A 21761-nucleotide genomic window follows, 5' to 3' on the forward strand; every position below is an offset into this window, starting at 1 on the left:
AAATAAATATTTTTGTTACTCAGGGTATATTTTATTAAAAAAGATTAAGGTTAGATGTAAAATGTATATTCCATAGGTAAAAAGCAGTGTATTTATTTAAAAAAATATAAATTTTGTAAGTATAAAGATATTTCTAATATTATGTCGTGATGTTACGATATGTAGTCAGCGCGGAGCCATCTTTTTGCGTCACGAGTATCGTTGCCGTAGGTCTTGCCAAGTCTGAAAATGTTAAATAAATAGGGAATTACGCAAAAGTCGTAGCAGAGAGCGTTACTAGTACATACAGAAAATAATCCGTTATCCGACATGTTAGGGCGTTCGCTGCGTTGAGCGTGTACCCGCCGCGGCTGCCCGTCGCGGGCGCCCGCGCCGTGCGCTCGCCATAGTAATCGTGGTAATGCTCGCGCCAAAAACCGACAACCGATGGAGCAACACCGAGCGCCGCGCGAGCGTTACATGTAATGCTCGTAGTGCCGTCCACACGTAGAATTCGTGTTACATTACACGGTGGATTACATCACACGTTACACTCGTCTGGACCCGGCTTTACACAGTACACACGTCATAACAGAATATTGACAGAAACGTTGCCAAACGTCGAACGAAACTTTTCGTTTCTGGGTTTCTTTTTCTAAGTTTCGTTTACAATGTGTCTGTCTATGATGCCGCACTCTATCGTAAAAAGATTGCAGTCACGTATACTACTGAAGAAATTCAAGTCACTCGAATATGATGTACTTTTCAGATTATTCTTATTTATAATACCAGGCACCTACAATAATATGATTACTACGTCAATACTTTTAGATAAAGTATTTCTGATACACTTTTATAGAAATTGTTAACAAAAGAAGAAAACATCATCAAAAGCACGAATCTAATGCATCATAAAATAAATTTCCGTACTGCTCAAATAAAACAGACAAGTAGCGAAAGGTCAATGTATGAAATTCTATATGTATGTTCTGCAATTAGACTATACATACCTGAACGTCTCTCCAGGCACATGCCCTGCGTAGTTGGGCACCATGCCGACGTGTTTATGATAGATTTCCGTCGGGCTTATGGATAGGGGTGGGTCGGGTCTGGAAATGGATATAAGGATGAGAAAATGGGATAAAGGGGTTAAATGTATTGGTATATAATGGAAACAGAGTCTTGAACATCGGGTAGATAAAAGAAAGTAATTGCTGTTTACATACAAACATTAGTTTCCCATACAAGATCTGTTGTCATTTTCCCAAATATCTTTTTCAATTTAAAGAGAGCAACTTTGAGAAAGCTATGCGCTATTAAAATCTAAAAACGATCAATTAAATTTTAAATGAAACACAACACATACAAATATAATTTTATTCACAACATTTTAACCATATAAGGCCCTTCAAGGTGGTACCCAATCTTGGCATAATAGTTCCTGGTACCAACACCAGAGATGACAGCTATCTTGTCCGAGCCATGCTCCTCCCTCGCTATACGTTCAGCTTCCTCCATGAGCAACATACCAAATCCTTGATGTTGGAACTTGGTTGGATCACGGGCATTCACCTGTAATGAATAATTTAATATAGTAAATAATTTAATAAAATTAATAATAAATAATTTAATAAAGTTAATAGTAAATAATCATAACGTTTATTACATTAAGCGTCTCAGTCCAGTATTTGCACTTACAAATTAGATGCTAAACAGCATTTTTGAGAAGGTCAACTACTAAACCTACCTATGTAATAAAAAGAGTTGTAATTAAAATACGAATGGAAATAATGATTAAAATGGAATTGGAACAAAAAAACTTACTGGAACAACAGAGCCATACACATGCAGCTCTCTGACAATACTGCACTGTTTGAAGTTAGAGTTAGGTCCAGGCTTTAATTCCGGCCTGTATGTATCCTTTGCACACTTCCTGAGTCGCAACAAACCAACCAGAATGTCTTGATCTGGGTCCTCATATGATAAAAATGTCTCCCAGCCACCATTAGCTACATAATCACGCCTTATCAACTCCACCTACAAAAATATTGAACTGTTATAATTTATATACACACCTAACCAACCTACTATTAATATTTTATTTACGTAAATCAACCAGTCGATTTTTTGTGTCAGCAATACAGGCATAACCTCGACATATTTTGATGTAGTTAGGGTGGGTTGCACCAACTTATTTTAATTATAACTGTAACTATAACTTTAACTACAATGCAAAATGTCAAATCTCTGGTTAAAGTCAAAAATGGACGCCATATTTCAGCATAACCATAGAGCTCGACAAGGCTTTAAATGCACGTGGCGAAAAAAGGAACTAATGCTGTCTTCATACAAAAACGCCATTTTTGACAGTTCTCCTTTACCAGCAGTGCCCCCGCCCACATTCATTTATAAGCCTTGTCGGACCAGCTGTCATCTGTCAAATTCTGTGGTCAAAGTTAAGGTTAGAGTAAAAGTTTTAACTTTAACTATAACTTTGACCATAACTTGAACTTTAACCACGCCTCTGGTGCAACCCACCCTTAATTATTATAAATTCTTTGTAAAATTAAAGATTGATTTTGGATGTAACAATATAGGCAATGAGGTTATATAATATTAAAATTTTATTTAAAAAATGCATTTAACACACCTCATAGGGTCTGACTTTGTTATGTATCTCCTGTATGCCGACCTCCCTTGTCCTCACATCTCTACAGTCCGTACCGAGATCTGCCATCCGAGCCAGAGCTAGCTCCCTCAAGTTACCATGTTCCACACCCGATGATACTAAAGGCATCGGAATATCACGCTGCACTCTGAAAATCACACAATAAACATAAAAACACATGTTTACACAACACACAAACACTATAGTTTATTTTGTGGCCAGCAATTTTTTTTTTTTAATTTATTTATTTATTTAATATTTAAATCAGGCATCTTGGCCCATAGTATAAATACCTTATAGACTAACATACATACAAATATACTAAAACTAACACTAAACACGTATTGTCTGCGACGTGGGGCGCGACGAGTTCGGAAGTCGTCCTCGGAACCTCCTGTAGACGACTCCAATCGGCCATAACTCCTCCTTCTCGAAGGTCGGTAGATGATGCGTCGGGACTCTCACCACAAAGGAGCTAAAATTCACTTTGTGGCGGGACTCCAAGCGCTCGACCCTCAAGACGAAGTGGGTCTATATCAGAATAATATGGTCAAACTCCAAATTCATTTTGACAAGTTTGTGTCCCACTAAGGCCACTATTTGTGGTAAAATTCATATTTTAAAGATGCCTAATCACATTATAAAACATTTATTTTAAAGGAAATAATGTATATTATTATGTTTACCTGTAAACTCTAGTCCATGGGGGCACTAAAGCTAAGATCTTGGCAATCAAATCCACCAAAGTAGAGGGTGGGTAGCTCCTGTATCTACCGGTTTTCCACAGCTCATAGAGGCCAGTACCTCGGATAACCAGAGTTGGATAAATCTTGAGACCATCAGCTCGGAAAGCTGGATTCTCAAAGAACTCAATGAACTGCTCAACATCCCTCTCAAAATCAACATTGGGTAGATCAGGCATCATGTGAGCTACTATCTGAAAGGTATGAATTAAAATGTTATAAGCTAGATAAATGCACTATTTGCAGATAAGGTAATTAAATTATATAAAGCATCCAGATTCTTAACATACAAATATTTAATATTGTCTTAGTCCATAATAGAAATATTAAGAACATAACAGAAAAGGGATATGTTACAATTTGTTTTGAATAGTAGAAGTATTTTCGAATCAAAATAATATACCTTGTAGCCAGCATCCTTAGCTAAATTAAAGTTTTCACAGACAGCTTTTACAGTGTGGCCTCTGTTAGTATCCCTAGCAATATCTTCATACACAGATTGCACACCAATTTCCAGCCTGAAACATTAAATAAATAATATGTGATTTTACACAAAGTACAAAATATTAAAATACTGTAAATTTTACCAAAAGCATAATTTCTAAACTTGTGAAATATGTACATAAAAAATACTTTACCTGGTACATCCATAGTTCAACATATCACTCATGTGCCTCTGCAGACAGTAATCTGGTCTGGTTTCAATGGTTATTCCGATACATTTAGTTTTAGCTCTCTCGGAGTATTTCACAGCTTCTGCCACACAGCTGGATGTGTGTCCAGATAGAGCATCATGCAGATTCCTAAAAAAAAATATCTTATAATAAAATTAGAATAGTCCTAATAGGATAATTATTTAGTACAAACATAAAAAATTTCAAAAAAGACTATAAGCACTGTCTACCTTATAAAGTAGTCTCTATAATCTTCAGGGAGACTCATGAATGTGCCCCCCATTACAATAAACTCCACTTTATCCACACTGTGACCGAGCTGCTTCAACTGTTCCACTCTGTGCCGTGTCTGTAAATACGGGTTGTATCGGGCACGGATTGCCCTCATAGATGTAGGCTCGTAGCCTGTGTAACTCTGTGTCGAGTACTCGAAGTCGGAGTCTGGTCCACCAGGGCAGTAGACGCAAATGTTGCCAGTGAAGTTGATATGTGGACATCTGTGAGGTTTGCACATGACTGCGACCACGGCGATACCTGACGCTGTACGGATGGGTTTTGCCTTTAACTTGGGCAACAATATGCTTTTAGACTCTGCTGGCACCGCCGCTATGATGTCGACCAGCCGAGGCGAAGTCCCGAGTCCGTACTTGGACGAGATCCGTGTTTTCATCTTGTTGAGGTTAACATCTTTGCCCTGTCGGTGAGCGATAAGTAGCTCCTGTATTATTTCAGATATAACTAGCACCATTTTCTCCTCCTTCGATAAATTCGGCATCGGTTTCTTTTTCGTCATTTTTGGAAAATTATTAATTCTAGTTTATAAAAGTGTGTTAAAATTTTTGCACTGCGATCACAGATTAATATAAGTAGCAAGCTAACTGCGATGTAAAAAACAAACTTGCAAACATAGATTATGTACCTTCTTCCTTCTTCTTCTTATGCTTACAAAGTTGCAACGACAATTGACATTGACAACAAATGTCAATCTACGTTTGACAGCTGTCTTTTTTATTTAAATGTCAGAAGAAGCAAAAGCCATTGAAAGTATGTTTTCAAATCTTCGATCACTAATATATTTCAAATGCTTGGATAATAATATCATTATTATCTCACTGCAGTTAACTGTTACCTACTCACTGACTGTTAAGTTAATGCCCGAATTAGTATCACGTTACCTCTTTCGTTTTTCATATAAATGAAAGAGAAGACTCAATACATGACATTTTAACAAGCTGTTAACACTAATAGAAGTTGGTGAACGGGCTTAACCGCTTCCTATTTCTAAGCCACTTACTTGACAACGTTTACAGGCGCCCATTCAGTACTTTGTCTTCTCCGGTAATTTGATGTAAAGTCACAAAGAGCCGAATTTGTTAACTTTTTGGAGGGTTCACCAAATCTTTGATATCCGTACGGAACATGAGCTGCAGTTCCTGAAAATCAAAGTTTACCTAAGTACTATAATAAATACTTAGGGCCTGTTTCACACTTCCTGATAAGTGCCGGATAGGCTATCCACCACTTAACTTGACAGATAAAAGGGCCTGTTTCACCACTTTCTGATAAAGTGCCGAATAGGCTATTCACAGCTTTTTTGACAGATTCTCCATACTTCATCTGTCAAGTTAAGTGGTGGATAGCCTATTCGGCACTTATCAGGAAGTGGTGAAACAGGCCCTAAGTATAATAAAGTATAATCTACGTAACACACACAATATTCAATTGTCTTTTGCTGTGAGTTAGACATGCGGAGGAATTAGGATCTTAACTTTTCATTTTTACACTTACGAAGAGATTCAGCGGGATTATAGCCCCAAATTTGATTTCTTACGAAGGATTGGTGCAGCTTTCCGTACGACATTTTTGATAATAATTTAAAGGCTTTTATTATTTATTCACTTTAGAGGACGTTACAAAACTGTCGTGTTCGCCATTCGGTATTAAATTGTCAACCTACTCGACAGAATATGTCAAGACTGAAGATATGCATAATCTCATAATTTAAGAAAAAGGTTTTATGTACCAACTAACAACATAAGTCGACCAAGTGCGAGTTGGACTCGCACACGAAGGTTGAGGGTTTCGTACCGTTATAGAGCAAAAATAGGCCAAAAATTGTGTTTATGTATGGGAGCCCCCCTTAAATTTTTATTTTATTTAAATATTATTATAAATTACCGAGTAAAAAAGGCCAAAAAAAATCACGTTTGTTGTATGGGAGCCCCCCTTAAATATCAATTTTATTTTGTTTTTAGTGTTTGTTGTTATAACGGAAACAGATATATACACAATCTGTGAAAATTTCAGAAGTCTAGCTATAGCGGTTCTTGAGATACAGCCTGGAGATAGACAAACGGACAGACAACGAAGTCTTAGTAATAGGGTCCCGTTTTTACCCTTTGGGTACGAAACCCTAAAAATAACTACAGTAGCTACCTTTCTTGATGTATTTCTCAGCATCATCATTGTCCATAAAGTAGGGGCTGATAGAGTGCGAAGGTGGGGATAGCTTCGGCTCGTCCAGTGGCAAATCCCGCAGTATTCCAGCACATTCCGGCCTTACCACCATAAGAGGCAGCTTAAACTCCGCTGTGGCCGCCTGAAATAACCGTCAAAAAATAAACAGTAACCAATTTAAATAAAATATATTGGTTATTATAGCTTTTGATAATACGCGTACCCACGCTTATATCTACTTTCTCAAATACTTACAAACTTATCCGCCAAGTCCCAGGGTTGGCCCTTCCCAGCCTGCAGGTCCACCACCCTCTCCAGCTGGTTCCTGGCTGCTCGCTGATCGAGCTGGGCCTTCTGGAACTCCGAGAGAGCTTCAGTAGCGGCCACCGTGTACCGTTGCCCGAAGTGGCTGTTCAACTTCGGCAAAAACCCTAAAGAAAAGAAAACCTTAGCCTGTACTTTGTGTTTGGATTTTTTTTTAAATATTTACTACAAGATTGCCATTTGCCTGCATTGATTTTAGAATTAAAAGTTATTATAAAAGTAGAAACTAGAAATCAGCTTGAACTTAATAATACAAAAGTAATATGAACTAATATTGTTTTTGATCTATACCTATTTTAAATATAAAAGTGCTACTAAAATAATATCTGAAATTTAATGTCCGTAGTAGTAGTAATTTTCGTCCGTAACAAATGAATTTTCCCTAGCTAGTAGCATTATCATTAGGTTCACTGGTGGTCACTGTACAAGTAGAGCAATGCTTAAACAGACAGGCTGGAGTCAACACGTAAGCCGTGACTCCATCATTAAAAATAAACGAAACAAACAGTCTTCAATTACATCATAAACCATAATCCTCAATATTAAGACACATTTTATAGTTTCCTACCTAATTGTGCATCTTGTAACTTAGAAGTGCCAATGGGTCTCGTATGTTGCATTAGGTCAGAGTTTACCAAACTTTCTGGACGCCATAGGACGCTGTCGCCCATAGTCCATGGCCTATACTGTCTATACATAAATCCAGAGCTGCTTCAGTATCAGCACTACCCTACCAACCAAGGGCTGAGCTAGGGTTGCTAATTGCCACCAGACCATCTTGTAGGCAAAATCTTCATGCCTGGGGGCCCTAAAAAGCTTTGATACGAGGTGCTCTATAGCACTGGAGTCTAGACTTAGTAATTAGACCAAGCACTATACGACTATATATTTGAAGAACGTGGCTTCCAGAAGATGAATGTGGGCTGCCCAAGATCGGGATGGTTGGCGCTCATTGGGCAAGGCCTTCAGCAGTGGACGAATAGGTTGATGATGATAATGATGACGACTAATTTACAACGAAGATTTATGCCTGTTTGCACCAACGGTCTCCTAACGCTAAGTGTTCCCTCTGCGGGTCAAATATCTCTTAAAACAAACACATTAAAAAAAAAGTAATGTTTTGCAAAAGTTCTTACGCCCTAAGGACGAACGTGACACACAAAAATTCCTGAAATCTTGAAGGATATGTACCCCTAATGGCCGCAAGGGGACCACTTAGCGTTAGGAGGCGGTTGGTGAAAACAGGCATTAGACTTTTAGAGCATATAAACACATGGTTCGACACGCATTTGACCGGCAAGTGACCTAATAGGCTTCGAGCACACGTTTTCAGGTGTAGCTGAAGAATGTTAAGCCGCTTACTAAATCAGGCCCATCAGTAATCTGAAACCTTATTCAAATGTACGGTTTCTGATGTGTAGTTTCATAAAATTTTATTTATAACTTACTATCCTATTTGAATTTAAATAGGAAGCGGTGGTTCTAAATGGAGTTTAAGGATTTTATTCTGGAGTCTGGAGTCCTTGTTGTCCGTATTTCTACGACATTTTTGTATACAGTAGTTCGTATATTATTGTTCGACTCGTTCGTTTAGGTAACAACACATGATTATTCGATTATTCTATCGAATACCAAACGATGCTATAAACCTACAGGAACCGCCGAGTAAAAATATTGATTAAACAAGAATATGTGGGAGAGCCATGCTTCGGCAAGAATGGGCCGGCTCGACCGGAGAAATACCACGTTCTCACAGAAAACCGGCGTGAAACAGCGCTTGCGCTGTGTTTCGCCGAGTGAGTGAGTTTACCGGAGGCCCAATCCCCTACCCTATTTCCTTCCCTACCCACCCCCTATTCCCTTCCCTTCCCATCCCTACCCTCCCCTATTACCCTATTCCCTCTTAAAAGGCCGGCAACGCACCTGCAGCTCTTCTGATGCTGCGAGTGTCCATGGGCGACGGAAGTTGATTTCCATCAGGTGACTCGTTTGCTCGTTTGCCCCCTTATTTCATAAAAAAAAAGAATAAATATTTTCAATGTCAAAGCACGTTCAATGTAGAGTTTATAGAGATAATTTCCTGTGACGCTTGACCAGTTCAAAGTGTGACTCAAAGCAAATAATATTGAATCATGTGTACCAAATACTTAGCTCAACTAGGTAAAACATATCCCCAAATTATGAAATTAAGTTTTATATTCGGTATTTCCAACCCCATATCAGGGAAGAAATATTTGGTGGTCGGTATTCCCCATTCCCATAATGGTAACTAGAAAGTTACCCCTTTCAAGGCTAACAAAGATTTAAGATACACAGACTAAAACGGTTCTCAGCTCTACGTCCTGTTTACCTTTTGGAACCTACACCATAGGAGTTCCATAAAATGAAAGACGGTATGTTTTTTAGGTTCCGTTAGGTATCTTTAGTTTTGAAGCCCCTGATCTTTTCTATTGATAAGGAAAGATGTTTCTTAAATCAGGAGCTATAAGATCTAATGTAGCATCTGTAAACCTAGATTCTAGAACAATCTCTACATAAATTTTCCTCTGAATCAGAGTTTGGACCGATCAGTAAGCAAGAATTTCTTTGTCTAAGAAGTAAGACAATGAGTTATTTGACGCACTGCTAGCAAGGTGTCCTATTTTGGAAGCGACACTTATTTCTCAGATTGAGTCATTCGGACTCAAGCCATATACAAGGTTTTCGCGTAAAATTAGTCAACAATATGCAGGTCATTGTAGTCTGGGTGTTATTACTGCTGACACCTCATTTGTGCAGATCGAACCTATTTCTTGCGTCATGATGAAACAAACATAGTTTGCCAGAAAGCAAAATTATGCTTCACTTGGTAGGGAAGCATGACTTTCTGACAGTTGTAGATACGTAAAAAGTGCCAAATTGCCAAATATTATACCACCACAAACTTGGATTAGGATGTATTTTGTAAGGTCGAATACCGACGATATTGTGTTTTGAGTTTGAAGCCTCGTTTGCTATTTGATACTCGATTTACACTCTCGCGCGAGCCACGAGGCGAGCCGCGAGACGCGCCGCGAGCCCTGAGTGTAAGCTCGAGCTCGCGGCTCGTCCCGCGAACCGCGGCGCGGCTCGCGTCGGGAGCGATTTCCAAAGGAGCTCGAAGGGGACGCGAGCTTTGTGTTTACACTCGCGCCTCGACGCGAGCTGCGAGACGCGCCGCGAGCCGAGCCACGAGGCGCGAATATAATAACCTGAGTTGTATCTACATTGTATTAAGGGTATTATTAAGGAGGTATTGAAGAACACCTCAATTCTGCTATTTCCAATCTGATACCTTCATATCCCGGCACCATTGGGTGCTTGTACACTGGGTCGCCATTGCGAAACCTCGCGTTCAAGATGTCGATGTCTTCTTGCGGTGGGCGGTATACCTGAAATGTAGAGAAAAAAATAGACTGGATAATAGAATAAAGAATAGGCTAATAGTATTTATGTAGGCATGGAGAATTTGATTAATTAACCTCTCGATTACTGTGATTACTACTAAATGCTGATATACAATAGAACAGAGCCGTTTGGACTTTGGGCTAGTATAATTCCGGCAATGGATGTCCTTGCCCGCGTCTCAATGTATCTCCATAACTAATTTCACCTAAATCTCTTCAGCTGTTAAGCGTAAAGAGGTAACTGCTGCCACTCCTCATCCCCCGATTCTACGGAGCTTTTACGCAGCGTATACAAAACTAAGCGATAATACTTTAGGGTGTGTATGAGTCCCGTCACAGAATAGATAATGGTACAAGTAGTCCCGTGTATAGAGTTCGCTGTAAAAGTGGCTGCGCTGAAAGAGCAATTTTTTTCTTTTGTATGGGAAAATTCGTGACGCTGGGACGCTTGGCAATACAAATCATAAAAAATATTGATCTTTCAGCGCTGCTACTTTCACAGTGAACTTTCAACAAGGAACACAATCAGCATTGCCAGATTCTTTTGTGCCAAGTCGGGACTTTGGAACTTTTTGAGTGAAAAAGCGGAATTCTTCAGTCAAAAGCGGGACATAGTAAAAAAGTTATAAAATCAAAATTTTTTTGAATCTTTATCTTTTTATTTGTATTAAAATAACGTTTACGTGACAATAGATAGCTAAAGTAGCCAAAGAAAATCCACCCCTCTACCTCCCACACTGTTATCTTCATTACGCAGTACGCACCTTTCTTTCTCAGCACGCTGCACGTAGTACGTTCGGGCTTTCCCCGAAAAGCGGGACTGAGAATGTCCCGCGCGGGACATTTAATTTTGATGAAAAAATCGGGACGTCCCGCCAAAATCGGGACGTCTGGCAACGCTGAACACAATATACACACCCTAAAGTATTATCACTAAGTTTTGTTACATTTTATATATAATATACAGCTACAATATTAGTATGTCTAAAATGACACCTGGAAGTCATCAGCGGTGCGGTCAGCCAGCACGAGCCGCTCGGAGTGGTTGACGCTGGGGTCCAGCAGGATCTTGTGTGTGGTGGACCCGTACGTGTCCCCGATACGGTACTTGTACTCCGGACAGTGGCCCGTGTAGCTGTGGGGCATTTCACATTGCAATGAGGCGATGTGGTGAGTTCTAGGTACATTTTTTTTTTATAAAATAAGGGGGCAAACGAGCAAACGGGTCACCTGATGGAAAGCAACTTCCGTCGCCCATGGACACTCGCAGCATCAGAAGAGCTGCAGGTGCGCTGCCGGCCTTTTAAGAAGGAATAGGGTGATAGGGGAGGGTAGGGATGGGAAGGGAATAGGGGAGGGTAGGGAAGAGAATAGGGTAGGGATTGGGCCTCCGGTAAACTCACTAACTCGGCGAAACACAGCGCAAGCGCTGTTTCACGCCGCACCAGTTTTCTGTGAAAACGTGGTATTTCTCCGGTCGAGCCGGCCCATTCGTGCCGAAGCATGGCTCTCCCACGTAAAATATACTGCAGTCTGCTGCTGCAGTTATCTCCTCAGGTGGGTCCAGCGAAACCGTTGGTTTTTGGTGGGTAACCAAGGGTGTTCCTTGCCGCAGCGCCCGAGGAGTCCCACATATCCTGGCGGCCCCCGAGGCCGTCGGGAATGCATCAAGCATTTTCCAACGTAAAAAAAAGGTACATAATATAGTACCGGCTTGACTGTTTCTGTTTTAATGAGAAGTTACGAAGCACTTAATAGGTTTTGTAGCTGATACTACAGAAGCTGGTATAATAAGTTTACTAGGGGTTCTTTAAACTGCTAGGCCCAAGCTCTCCATCTATTGGCGGCTCTCGACATAGGCGAACGCGTTGGCCAACGCGTCTGCAGACGCGTTGGCCCAATGTGTAGAACGGGCGTTCGCGCGTTGGCCAACGTCTAAATACCTACGGCCAACGCGCGAACGCCCGTTCTACACATTGGGCCAACGCGTCTGCAGACGCGTTGGCCAACGCGTTCGCCTATGTCGAGAGCCGCCATAAGACAAGTCATAGATGGTATAGGAATCTAGAGTAGACCGAACGGTCTACTCTAGATTCCTATACATGCATGGCATTCTACATACAGGTGTGAATACATATTAACAAAATATAGGTCTACCAGAATCTGATGGCAAAAAGTGAGAAAATAAATAATTGACTCTAGCAATACCGGGATAATTGGAATAAAACATTTTCATCTTTTTTTCCTTATAGCGGCTGATTCTGTGTGTGGAACATGCAAATATAAAAATTTATCCAATGATCAAGGATATTTTTCGAACATCTGCCATCGAAATTTGCCATCAGATTCTGGTAGACCTATAATCTGTATGAATGGAATTCCAGATTTTGATTATCGGGGTAATAAAAAGTGACAGAAATCAGCATCTTATTAATTAACGAAAATATTGATAAAATTGTAGGGCAGGTAGAGAGTAAAGACAAAGGCCGAAGATATTTCCGTAGTTAGTGATAGAAGAAGCTTACCCAGGGATGTAATGAGGCTGAGCTATGCTTACTAAATCTAAAGCCATTCCGACAAAGATTTTAACTCATGAACGTAAATTGTTTATAACGAAAATTTGGAAAATTCAGGACATGTAGAGCACGCATACAATACGTAACTGACCCGTGTATTACTTTTCTCTATGCAACTGACAATTTACAAATATAACATTTTTTTTTTATTTTCTTAATTAATGTAAAGGCAAGTTGTTGCTTGTTTCTTTTCATACAAAATAAAAAGTAAAAATGTTTTGCTTTTATGAATTATATTCCTTTTGTGTAAAAAGGCTGCAGCGGTAGAGTTTGGTGTTGTATGCCCTTGCGAGTTGCGCACTTAAATTTTATTGATCACCAAAAATGGACTATAAATTGAGCGTTCCGATAAAAAAAACGATCAAAAAAATTTTATTTGTCAAAATGCACTAAAATCCTCGGTGCAGTCGCGGTAGAGTCACGGTGAATTTCGCCTTGAGTGAGTCACAATTTCTTCGCCTTCGCTCGGCGGCCATATTGTTTTCGACCTCGGTGGTGCGCGGACGTGTCGCTGCCGCGGTGCGTAGTGACAGACTTTTGCCGAGAAAAAAAAACAAGAACTTGGCATTCTAAAAGTTAAAAACAGTGGAGTTTACAAAACATTATCGCGTGTGCAGTGTTGAGTTTCGATAGATTTTCGGTAAATCTGTTCCATCGAAACTTGCGACTGGGCGACTCGAAATGCAAGCATTCCGTTGAGAATATTGAACTTCACTTTTTTTGTTCGGTGCCCCTTTTAAATCCGTAACCAGTATTTTTTTATTATATAACAATTATTTTGCATTTAACTTTTCCATGTGAATGTGTTGAGTTTTTTTTTTATTTCTTCCAAGCGATTTGCCGAAACATACAAGGTGAGTAATTTTCAAAGGTTTATTGCGATTGCATATATTATTATCATCTGGATGATAACAATTATTTATTATTCAGATAATAACAATGGCCATAATAATTTATGCAGATTATCTATAACTTATTTTATTTCCAGGACAATAACATTTTTTTTCTTTTTTTCTTTGTTTTAAGTACTTTTTTTTCTTCACACCAAAAAAAATAATTTAGGTAAATGGAAATTCTGTCGATTGAAAACTGTTTAAGTATCTCCTTACATGTATTTTTCAATTTAATTTTTAACTACCTACGGTCTATTTCAATAAAAAAAGAAATTCAGCTCAAAGAAGAGCGATTAGCGAATTCACAACGATTACATTAAAATTAAAAAAAATAAAGAATAATTATTAGAGAAAGCAGGTAGACGTGCATCTCATTTAAATAATTTCTACGAAACCTTAAAAACGATATTCTGCAAAATGTAGAGATAAGTAAAATAAACAGAGTTTTGCATACAAATGTTTAAACAAGATGAAAACTAAGTACTTACTAAAATTTCAAGCCCAATGTAAAATGATTTTGATTTCTACTTGGCAATGATCTTGCCACTAAAACCTGTTCAGGTACCTAGTCGAATTCAGTAAATAACTTAGAATGGCATGATAAGATTAATTTTTATTATATTCCAAAATGGTGGATATTCGAACAGCCAACAGGTTCGAAACAAGATAGCTATCGACGAAAACTAACTGGTTTTAATTTAAATGCTTTCGACACTTAAGATTGTAAATGTTTCTCAAAAAAAAAATCAAGTCTTGTTAAAAAAATGTATAACAAGATGCCCGCAGCTCCGTTGCGACTTGCGCCAAAGTTCGTTTATCGTGCAAGAACCGTACATTTTTCTGGGATCATTTAAGTATCCTCTGCTCAAAGTATCTCCATAGATACTTTGAGTCCCGGAAAAGACCCGGGACTTAAGTCCGGGAAAAAGCATAGGATATGCCCTTTCCCGGACTCAAAGTATGTATCTATGGAGATACTTTGAGTTCCGGGTATGGACCAAATCAGCAAAATAGGAAACAGGCATTTGTGTGTAATGACGCATTGTGTAGTACACATTTTTGTACGAATTTAGAGTATATAGTACATAGAAACTCTTACCGCTCTCTTACAACATTTATAGCTCAGTTTATACTGACTATTGCAATACAAAGGGAAGCTGCACTTACCTGACCAAAACTGAGTAGTGTTTTTAACAGTTTCAAGACAACTATCTTGAAACTATCTGATTTGTCTCATACAGTTAAGGCTGACCAAAGATTGTCATAAAGGACTCCGATAATGACCTGCAACAACCTCAAACCAATAGTCAAGTATCTGGTTTAGTCAATATAGCACACTATACCTGTGGTGCAACTCACTTTAAACTCAAGGTGCCCAAGGTGTGACTAGGATCAATGCCACAACATTTTATTGTATACCATAAACTGCATTACTAGCCTTTAATACCGCCGTTATCTTATCATTCAACTCGTTAAGTGCAGACGTAATCCTTTGATTGTTCAAACACTGACTAAAACAATGTTGATTTTTCAAACTTCCGTTATGTTGGTTCTTTCATTAGGTAAAAATCCCTTAATCCCTTCACCAAACAATCAAAGTAAGGCAAAACTGAATAAAAGCTTAAATTACTATAGTGAATGCGAAATTTAACCATTTAAAGAACATTGAAAAGGGTAAACGAAGGGTAGCCTTAAATATCATATAGTAAGAAGGTCTAAGGGAAAATTCTAGATCTTTGCAAAGGACATAAAATAATTCCTTTCGTACTGACAAACATATTATAGCATCCATTTATGTTACATGCTAGCCATATGTCAGCATATGGCTAGCAGCTATAACCACAAATTTTGATTATAGTCATATAAAACTAGTATAAAACAAATAATATCTACCGATGCGTGTCTTCACCAACTTGCTTCTAACTATTGGATAGCTACTGACAGTTAAAATGCCCTTGAAAACCTGCGCCTTACCGTAACGCTTTGATGATCTTTCGCAGAAGGGATAGTTATGGGTACGCATATTTTGCTGGGGAAGAAAAGTTCTTGGAAAGAACGTTAATTTTTACTTATTTTGCAGAATAATTGCAGGCTTTTCAGCGTTTAAGAACGTGCCTTATAAAGCTAAAGATAGGAATCCAAATTCAAAAGCATGATCATAAAAAATGGAGCCTTGCGCGATCCTGCAAGAATTGAAGGTACGTGCTGTATTATGATTCGATAGAAACTTTTGACGCGAGATTTCACTGAACTTAAAACTGACGAATTACAGAATGTTAAAAATATAAAAGTTATAAATAATTATTTTCGTACAAGTGAAATGACTAAAGTTTCACTTATTTCGAAGACAAAACTCGCGAGATTTTCTATCGGCGCAGAGCAATATAATGTTTAACACACACATGATAGGGTATACAATTGTGTGGTAATAGTTCACGGTCAAGAAGCGAGCAAGATCCAACCGGTTTGGAAGAGTTTGCAAGTAAAAAAGTGGTGGTTGAGGTTTGAGGTCGAGACCCAAATGGCGCTGGTACACTTTCTCCGGTCTTTTCACTAGCAGGTGGAAGATTTATTGTATGCGAATATGGTCGAAAGCTATAGGACCACCGGCTTTTACATTACCATACAAAGGATCCACCGGCCTCTACTGATTTCGCCGTTGATCATTGGCAGTTCCTTGTACAGACACTTTTAATGCACAGGCAGAAGATAGGCATCGTATTCAGAAGTTAGCCAGCCTATCGTTTCATTTACTACAGATAGAAAATAAAAAACAACAATTTAGGTCCTATTTAAAAGTTACATTTCCATTCGGTCGGTTCGATCCTCTTGGAATCACATCAAAGAGCAAATTGATTACCAATTCGTCATTGTCTAACCAACGATAGAAGCGCATAGAAAATATAGTTATTGGCACCAACTTTAAATTAACTTTATGATATCCAGACAATTAATTTAATAATCATTTGGACATAGTCTAACTTAACCACGAGAATTGGGACTAAGTAAAGGCTAAACTGCATTTCAGTCAATTTATTTACATACGCGCCTAATCTTTAAAGAAGAAGAGTTAATTTCTTCAAATCTTTTCCTCCAGATTCAAAAATAATAAAATCTGTATTTACCCATCCGGATATCCCCATGTCCTTTATGTTCTTCAAATAATGCAAACTATTCAACTAAGAAACTCATTCACACCTTAGAAACAAGGCGTTGAAAAAACTCACTTAACTAGTACAGGCAACTTTGTGCTCGTGCCGGAAATTGCTGGGGTTTTTGCAATGCTCCATTTAAAGACATTTCGTTTTTTTTTAAAGATTCTGATGCCCCACCTATAATATTATGAATTCTTGTGCGAAAAACAGCAAGTTGTTTGAAAAGTAAAATAGGTATACTTAACTAATTATTCATTCTATGTATTTAAAAGTTGAATAATTCTTCCTAAAATATTACTACCTTGTTTTTTTTGCTGAAGGCAGGTCAAGTAGCCGATGTCACTTAGACCGACCCTTGAGGATCTATTATGACTCCTACAGCTACCTTGTTAGTTAAATACTTTGAGATTCACTATCACAGTTCATTCAACTTTATATGTTTTGTACAAATGATGATGCTGATGTTGTTCTGGTTGACAATTTGTTTTTTATTTTATTTACACGCATTCCATTATGTTTTTATATTGTTCAATTGAAAAGTAGAACAATCGCACGGTTTTAAATTTCAAACGGAAATAAGCATTCATATTATGTATGCCTACATTTCTTTGTTGGTATCTAACCTAAATTATATTTTGTACGTATTTTCACATGCATATGTCCTATAATCGTTTGATGCGTTTTTGCAGGACCACCTACGGTTTTTTTCTTCTAAATGAGTGGTTCGGGATTGTTGTGGCTTGTAGAGTTTAACGGTTTTTGCACGATCTTCGTCCACTTCATTGGATGAGTTTTTACCGACTTCCAAAAAGGAGGAGGTTATACGTTCGGCTGTATGTATCTTTTTTATTGTCTATTTTTTATGGAGAGGTAGTGTGCTCAATAATTTGAAAAATGATTTACAAAGTTCACGAATCTTTTGTGAGATATAAATCATATAATTTTATCCACCTTTTTGACACTACAAATACATTTAAAGAACGGCTAAAAGAGCGTTCTGCGTAGAATATAATGATCATAAACATAATATTGTTTAAATCTCTCATTATTTTAAGTCCACGTTAAGAATTTAATACAAACACAAATTACCTGTTACGTTATACGCAGTTATTTTAATATTACGCGTTCTCAAATTTATTTCGAGTTTGTATAAAACTTTATTAGTCACGTGGTTAGTATAAAAACTTTTATTACTGAAAACATTAGCATCATAACAGTAATTTAATTGATGAGTACAACTGGTTACATCCGCGAAGCTTTATTCCTTTGTTGTAATTTAAATTCAACTTTTTTTCCCCGACAAAAAGAAGTGTGTTATAAGTTTGACGTGTCTGTCTGTTTATCTGTTTGTGTGTGTGTTTGTTCTTCGCATCTATCTGGAGTGTTCTTAATATAGTTCATCGGTCAGTGCTGAAAAATTTGGGCTTATATACTTACATTTTTTTCTTTATTTAACTTATAAAAGTCTTCGTCCCTTATTATAATATTTCGGAGAATAACTCACGATTCGCCGTTGTTCTTGGGATTCGCGCATCAGTTCATCCGAAGATTTCTCTTTTTAGATTTCACATTCGTATTACGCACACAATTAAAATATTTTCGTGAATTAAAACAATGGAAAGTGACGTCATAATGCGTGAAGCTTTGTTGACATTGGCAACATCTAGTTAGACAATACAATCTGTTTACCTGGTGAAGACCCAACATGTCTGTATAAAAAAGTTACTACAAAAGCCAAAATGGCAATATTATTGTATTATCTAGTACCTATAACCTAGCTAGTACTTTAATTTTGCCATAAGCATGGACCTCTATTGTACGACGTTACGTTTTTTCATTTTGTTCGCTTATTGACTGTAGCCAGGCCAAATTATTATTAATTTATTAGCATTGTTTATGTCTTTCTAGTTTATGTCTCATTTGACTCATCGAAAGTTTGTCTTCTATCCGCAAAGCGAAAGTGTGTCTGTCCGTCTGTCTGTCTGTAAACACCTGAACCGATTTTGCTGTTTAGTATGGGGATACTTTGAGTCCTGGGAAAGGACGTTTCCTGTGCGATAAACGATGACATCTATGTTTAGTTTATGAGTTTTTTTATATGTTTCGATTCAGGTAGACTCTACCTGGTAGAGGCCTTGGCTTATATTCCTAATGGAGTAACTGAACGGTCTCGCGAGATTCTGATCTGCGATCGTTGTGCTGCTTGTGCAATCCATCACAATAGGCGCCGAAACTCGAGGTCGAGTATGGAATTCCTTTGAAAACGGCACCGTGTAGGAAATATAGGAACTTAATAAGGAAATAGGTAATCTATGAATCAATAAAAAATAAAAATGAATTATAAATTTTGTTAGTCCCTACAACTTGAGACAGCTCAACCTATTTGACTAATTTTAGTCTTGAAATGCTTGTGAAGGTCCAGGGAAAGTTTATAAGGTAGAAAATTTACGAAGTTCTCGGGTCATCTTGTATACAAAAAAATAAGGTAATAACAATGCAGGAAAATGATAGATAACGAAATATGTAACAAGTACCAATCGTAGATACTCTCAAACTGAGATGATCAAATTTAATCGATCTTACGACTCTTACGGCTGCACGTAAAATACATAATATTGATTTCTCAGTAGTCATTTAATGAAGAATTTGACATCATGTCGGAACCTTTTCCAAATAACTTCTTATGTAATCGTTCTTAAGAAGCTCTGCAATCTACAACCATAAATTCCTTGGTTTAGTAGTAAAATATTGCAAGTGATCTTACTCCGAAATCCATTTAAAGGCTCACCAAAGCTATGCAACTCAAAAGTTAGGACTTAGGGCCAACGGGAAAGTAACTATCATCCCCACGCCGTTAAAGGTAGGTTAAAAGGTATTTAAAATATATTATTAGGGTTGAAATGTAGATACTGAACGGCAAAGGTATAATAGTTATTACTTATATCGTTTTCAAAGAAAACGCACAATAAATTGACTAGTCATAAAAAATATAATAGCCGGTAGCACGTAAAATAGGAAGAAAAACGTATTTCGTCATAATTTCTCGTTGGATCACGGAATACTTAAAATGCCATTACTAGTTCGTGCCTAGACGCTGTTAAGTTTTTTCGTAATGTTGTGTATTCTCTGTGACAACGTATTTCATCATGAACGTTTTATTTACTTTCTTTATTATTTATATTCTTGATGTATTCATGAATAATGAATAGTTTTTACCTAACGTTTTGACAAGTTAATTACTTCTTAGTTCTTAGTTCTTATTTCTTATCGCATTTATAGAGGCTCTAGATTCTAGAACCTTTTATTTGTAGATAATTGGAAAAAAATGAAATTTGTAGGTAATATTTGAATTAGAATTAGAATTTTAAAAATGTTCGAATTTGGAACTGTACAATTGTAATTATTGGAATTTATAGCTAAAAAAAGTGAGCGATAAACCCATAGGATAAACCATTCGAATTTTTAATCTCAATATTCAGTGTATTCAGGTTCAACCATAAAGTTAATATACCTAGCGGAATAGAGAAACAAAGGCCTGAGCAAGCGAGATGTCACTATCAGTAACACTGCGTGGTAAAAAGAGACGTGTAATACTGAATACTATTGACAGTAGAACCATTTTTTTTTTCATCTGTTTGACGTCCAGTCAGCACTTATCGGCACGCAGCATTAATCTCTTAGAAAGATGCTTGTGTAAGTGTATACGTGAACAAAATATATTTACTCACAGACGTAAATCAATCTCGGTTTCGTTTGACAGCTCGAGATTGTTGCTCTATTCCGCTAGGTATATCTATGGGTTCAACAACAGGTGACATTAAAAGAGATGAATAATAAAGATTATAATAGACAGGTCTCATGCCAAATGCCAATCAGAAAGGTTAGATTCAATAATCTCGATGTTCTTTATAACCTTTCGCGTCACTTTCGAAACGTACCCTTAAACAAAATGGCCGACTCACGACGGCCCACGGTCCAGCTGATCACGACTGTGGCGCAATATGGAGCATTTGCCCACTCTAATAAAGGCCGTGTATGGTTCAGTAAACAGAAAACAATTGAACTTTAAAAAAATATTCGAAGATTAAAACGACAGCGGTAGACCGTGGCCACTGGCAAGTGGCAACCAGTACCTTAAGGGTTCGATTACACCTATTGAGTAGATGGACGAGACAGTGCTTTTGGCGATGGGCCGACAGCACTGTCTCGAAACTTTACTCGGTAGGTGTAATCAAGGCATATAAGTAAAGCGTCGTGCCACATAGCATTAGCTTTGTCCACACTGTGCCTTTTGTTTGTTCGTCAAGGGCATGCCCTTGACGAACAGAAAAAAGGCACAGTGTGTAATTTTTGAAGTTTTGGATACGGTCAGAGGGCATGCGTTGTGGGCATGCCTCACGTTCGCTGTTGACTGTGCTATAACGCATGCGTATAACGCACCGTATCCAAAACTTCAAAAATGACAATATTGGCGTTGCGTTCCTTGACGCATTCAATTACTGAATGCGCCAATATGAAAGTTGATAACGAAAATTGAAGATGAAAGTGCACAGTGTGGACATAACTAATTTAGCAATGCGGTGTGTATTTTTAACCCCCGAAAAAAACAAAGGGTGTTAAAAGGTTGACTTGCCTGTCTGTGTGTGTTTGTCCGTATATATTTAATCCAAAAATGATGTGGGAGAGCCATGTTTCGCCACGAATGGGCCAGCTCGATGAGAGAAATACCACGGGCTCACAGAAAACCAGCGTGAAACAGCGCTTGCGCCGTGTTTTGCCGAGTGAGTGAGTTTACCGGAGGCCCAATCCCCTACCCTTTTCCCTTCCCTACCTTCCCCTATATCCTTCCCTAACCTCCCTTACCCTC

At 38.0% G+C, this 21761-nt stretch overlaps 3 protein-coding genes across 3 annotated transcripts in view; 1 reads left to right on the plus strand and 2 right to left on the minus strand.

The window, feature by feature from the left end:
• Positions 1 to 59: 59 nt before the first annotated feature.
• Positions 60 to 12934, minus strand: LOC121729345 (UPF0605 protein CG18335). Its single transcript, XM_042117826.1, has 8 exons — positions 12796 to 12934; positions 11267 to 11405; positions 10159 to 10255; positions 6777 to 6952; positions 6501 to 6663; positions 5359 to 5497; positions 990 to 1088; positions 60 to 222 (listed from the first exon to the last, which is right to left on the minus strand). Exons 1-8 carry the CDS (start codon positions 12840 to 12842, stop codon positions 153 to 155), a joined length of 930 nt encoding a protein of 309 aa, XP_041973760.1. The 5' UTR covers positions 12843 to 12934; the 3' UTR covers positions 60 to 152.
• On the minus strand, positions 1343 to 4925 carry LOC121729340 (elongator complex protein 3). The gene is made up of 7 exons (XM_042117819.1): positions 4295 to 4925; positions 4029 to 4193; positions 3794 to 3908; positions 3334 to 3584; positions 2630 to 2795; positions 1804 to 2016; positions 1343 to 1551 (listed from the first exon to the last, which is right to left on the minus strand). The coding sequence occupies exons 1-7, from the start codon at positions 4855 to 4857 to the stop codon at positions 1360 to 1362; spliced, it is 1665 nt and encodes a 554-aa protein (XP_041973753.1). The 5' UTR covers positions 4858 to 4925; the 3' UTR covers positions 1343 to 1359.
• Positions 12935 to 13339: 405 nt separating the features above from the next.
• LOC121729337 (GATA zinc finger domain-containing protein 7-like) overlaps positions 13340 to 21761 on the plus strand; it is a 59185-nt gene continuing 50763 nt past the window's right edge. The window contains exon 1 of the mRNA XM_042117816.1: positions 13340 to 13700. The gene's annotated coding sequence lies outside the window, so the exon portion shown is untranslated. The remainder of the gene's footprint in view (positions 13701 to 21761) is intronic.

Source organism: Aricia agestis, chromosome 8 (assembly GCF_905147365.1).
Source record: "Aricia agestis chromosome 8, ilAriAges1.1, whole genome shotgun sequence".
NCBI classification, from domain to species: Eukaryota; Metazoa; Arthropoda; class Insecta; order Lepidoptera; family Lycaenidae; genus Aricia; species Aricia agestis.

Excerpts from the sequence above, each read along its gene's own strand:
- LOC121729345 (XM_042117826.1), bottom strand. The coding sequence starts at position 12,842 with ATGGCTTTAGATTTAGTAAGCATAGCTCAGCCTCATTACATCCCTGG. Across the intron at positions 11,406-12,795 it reads CAGCCTCATTACATCCCTGG|CTACACGGGCCACTGTCCGG; the intron begins GTAAGCTTCTTC and ends AATGCCCCACAG. Across the intron at positions 5,498-6,500 it reads TGAGAAATACATCAAGAAAG|GAACTGCAGCTCATGTTCCG; the intron begins GTAGCTACTGTA and ends TTTGATTTTCAG.
- LOC121729340 (XM_042117819.1), bottom strand. The coding sequence starts at position 4,857 with ATGACGAAAAAGAAACCGATGCCGAATTTATCGAAGGAGGAGAAAATG. Across the intron at positions 2,796-3,333 it reads CCATGGACTAGAGTTTACAG|AGTGCAGCGTGATATTCCGA; the intron begins GTAAACATAATA and ends TGTGATTTTCAG. Across the intron at positions 1,552-1,803 it reads TGTATGGCTCTGTTGTTCCA|GTGAATGCCCGTGATCCAAC; the intron begins GTAAGTTTTTTT and ends TATTCATTACAG.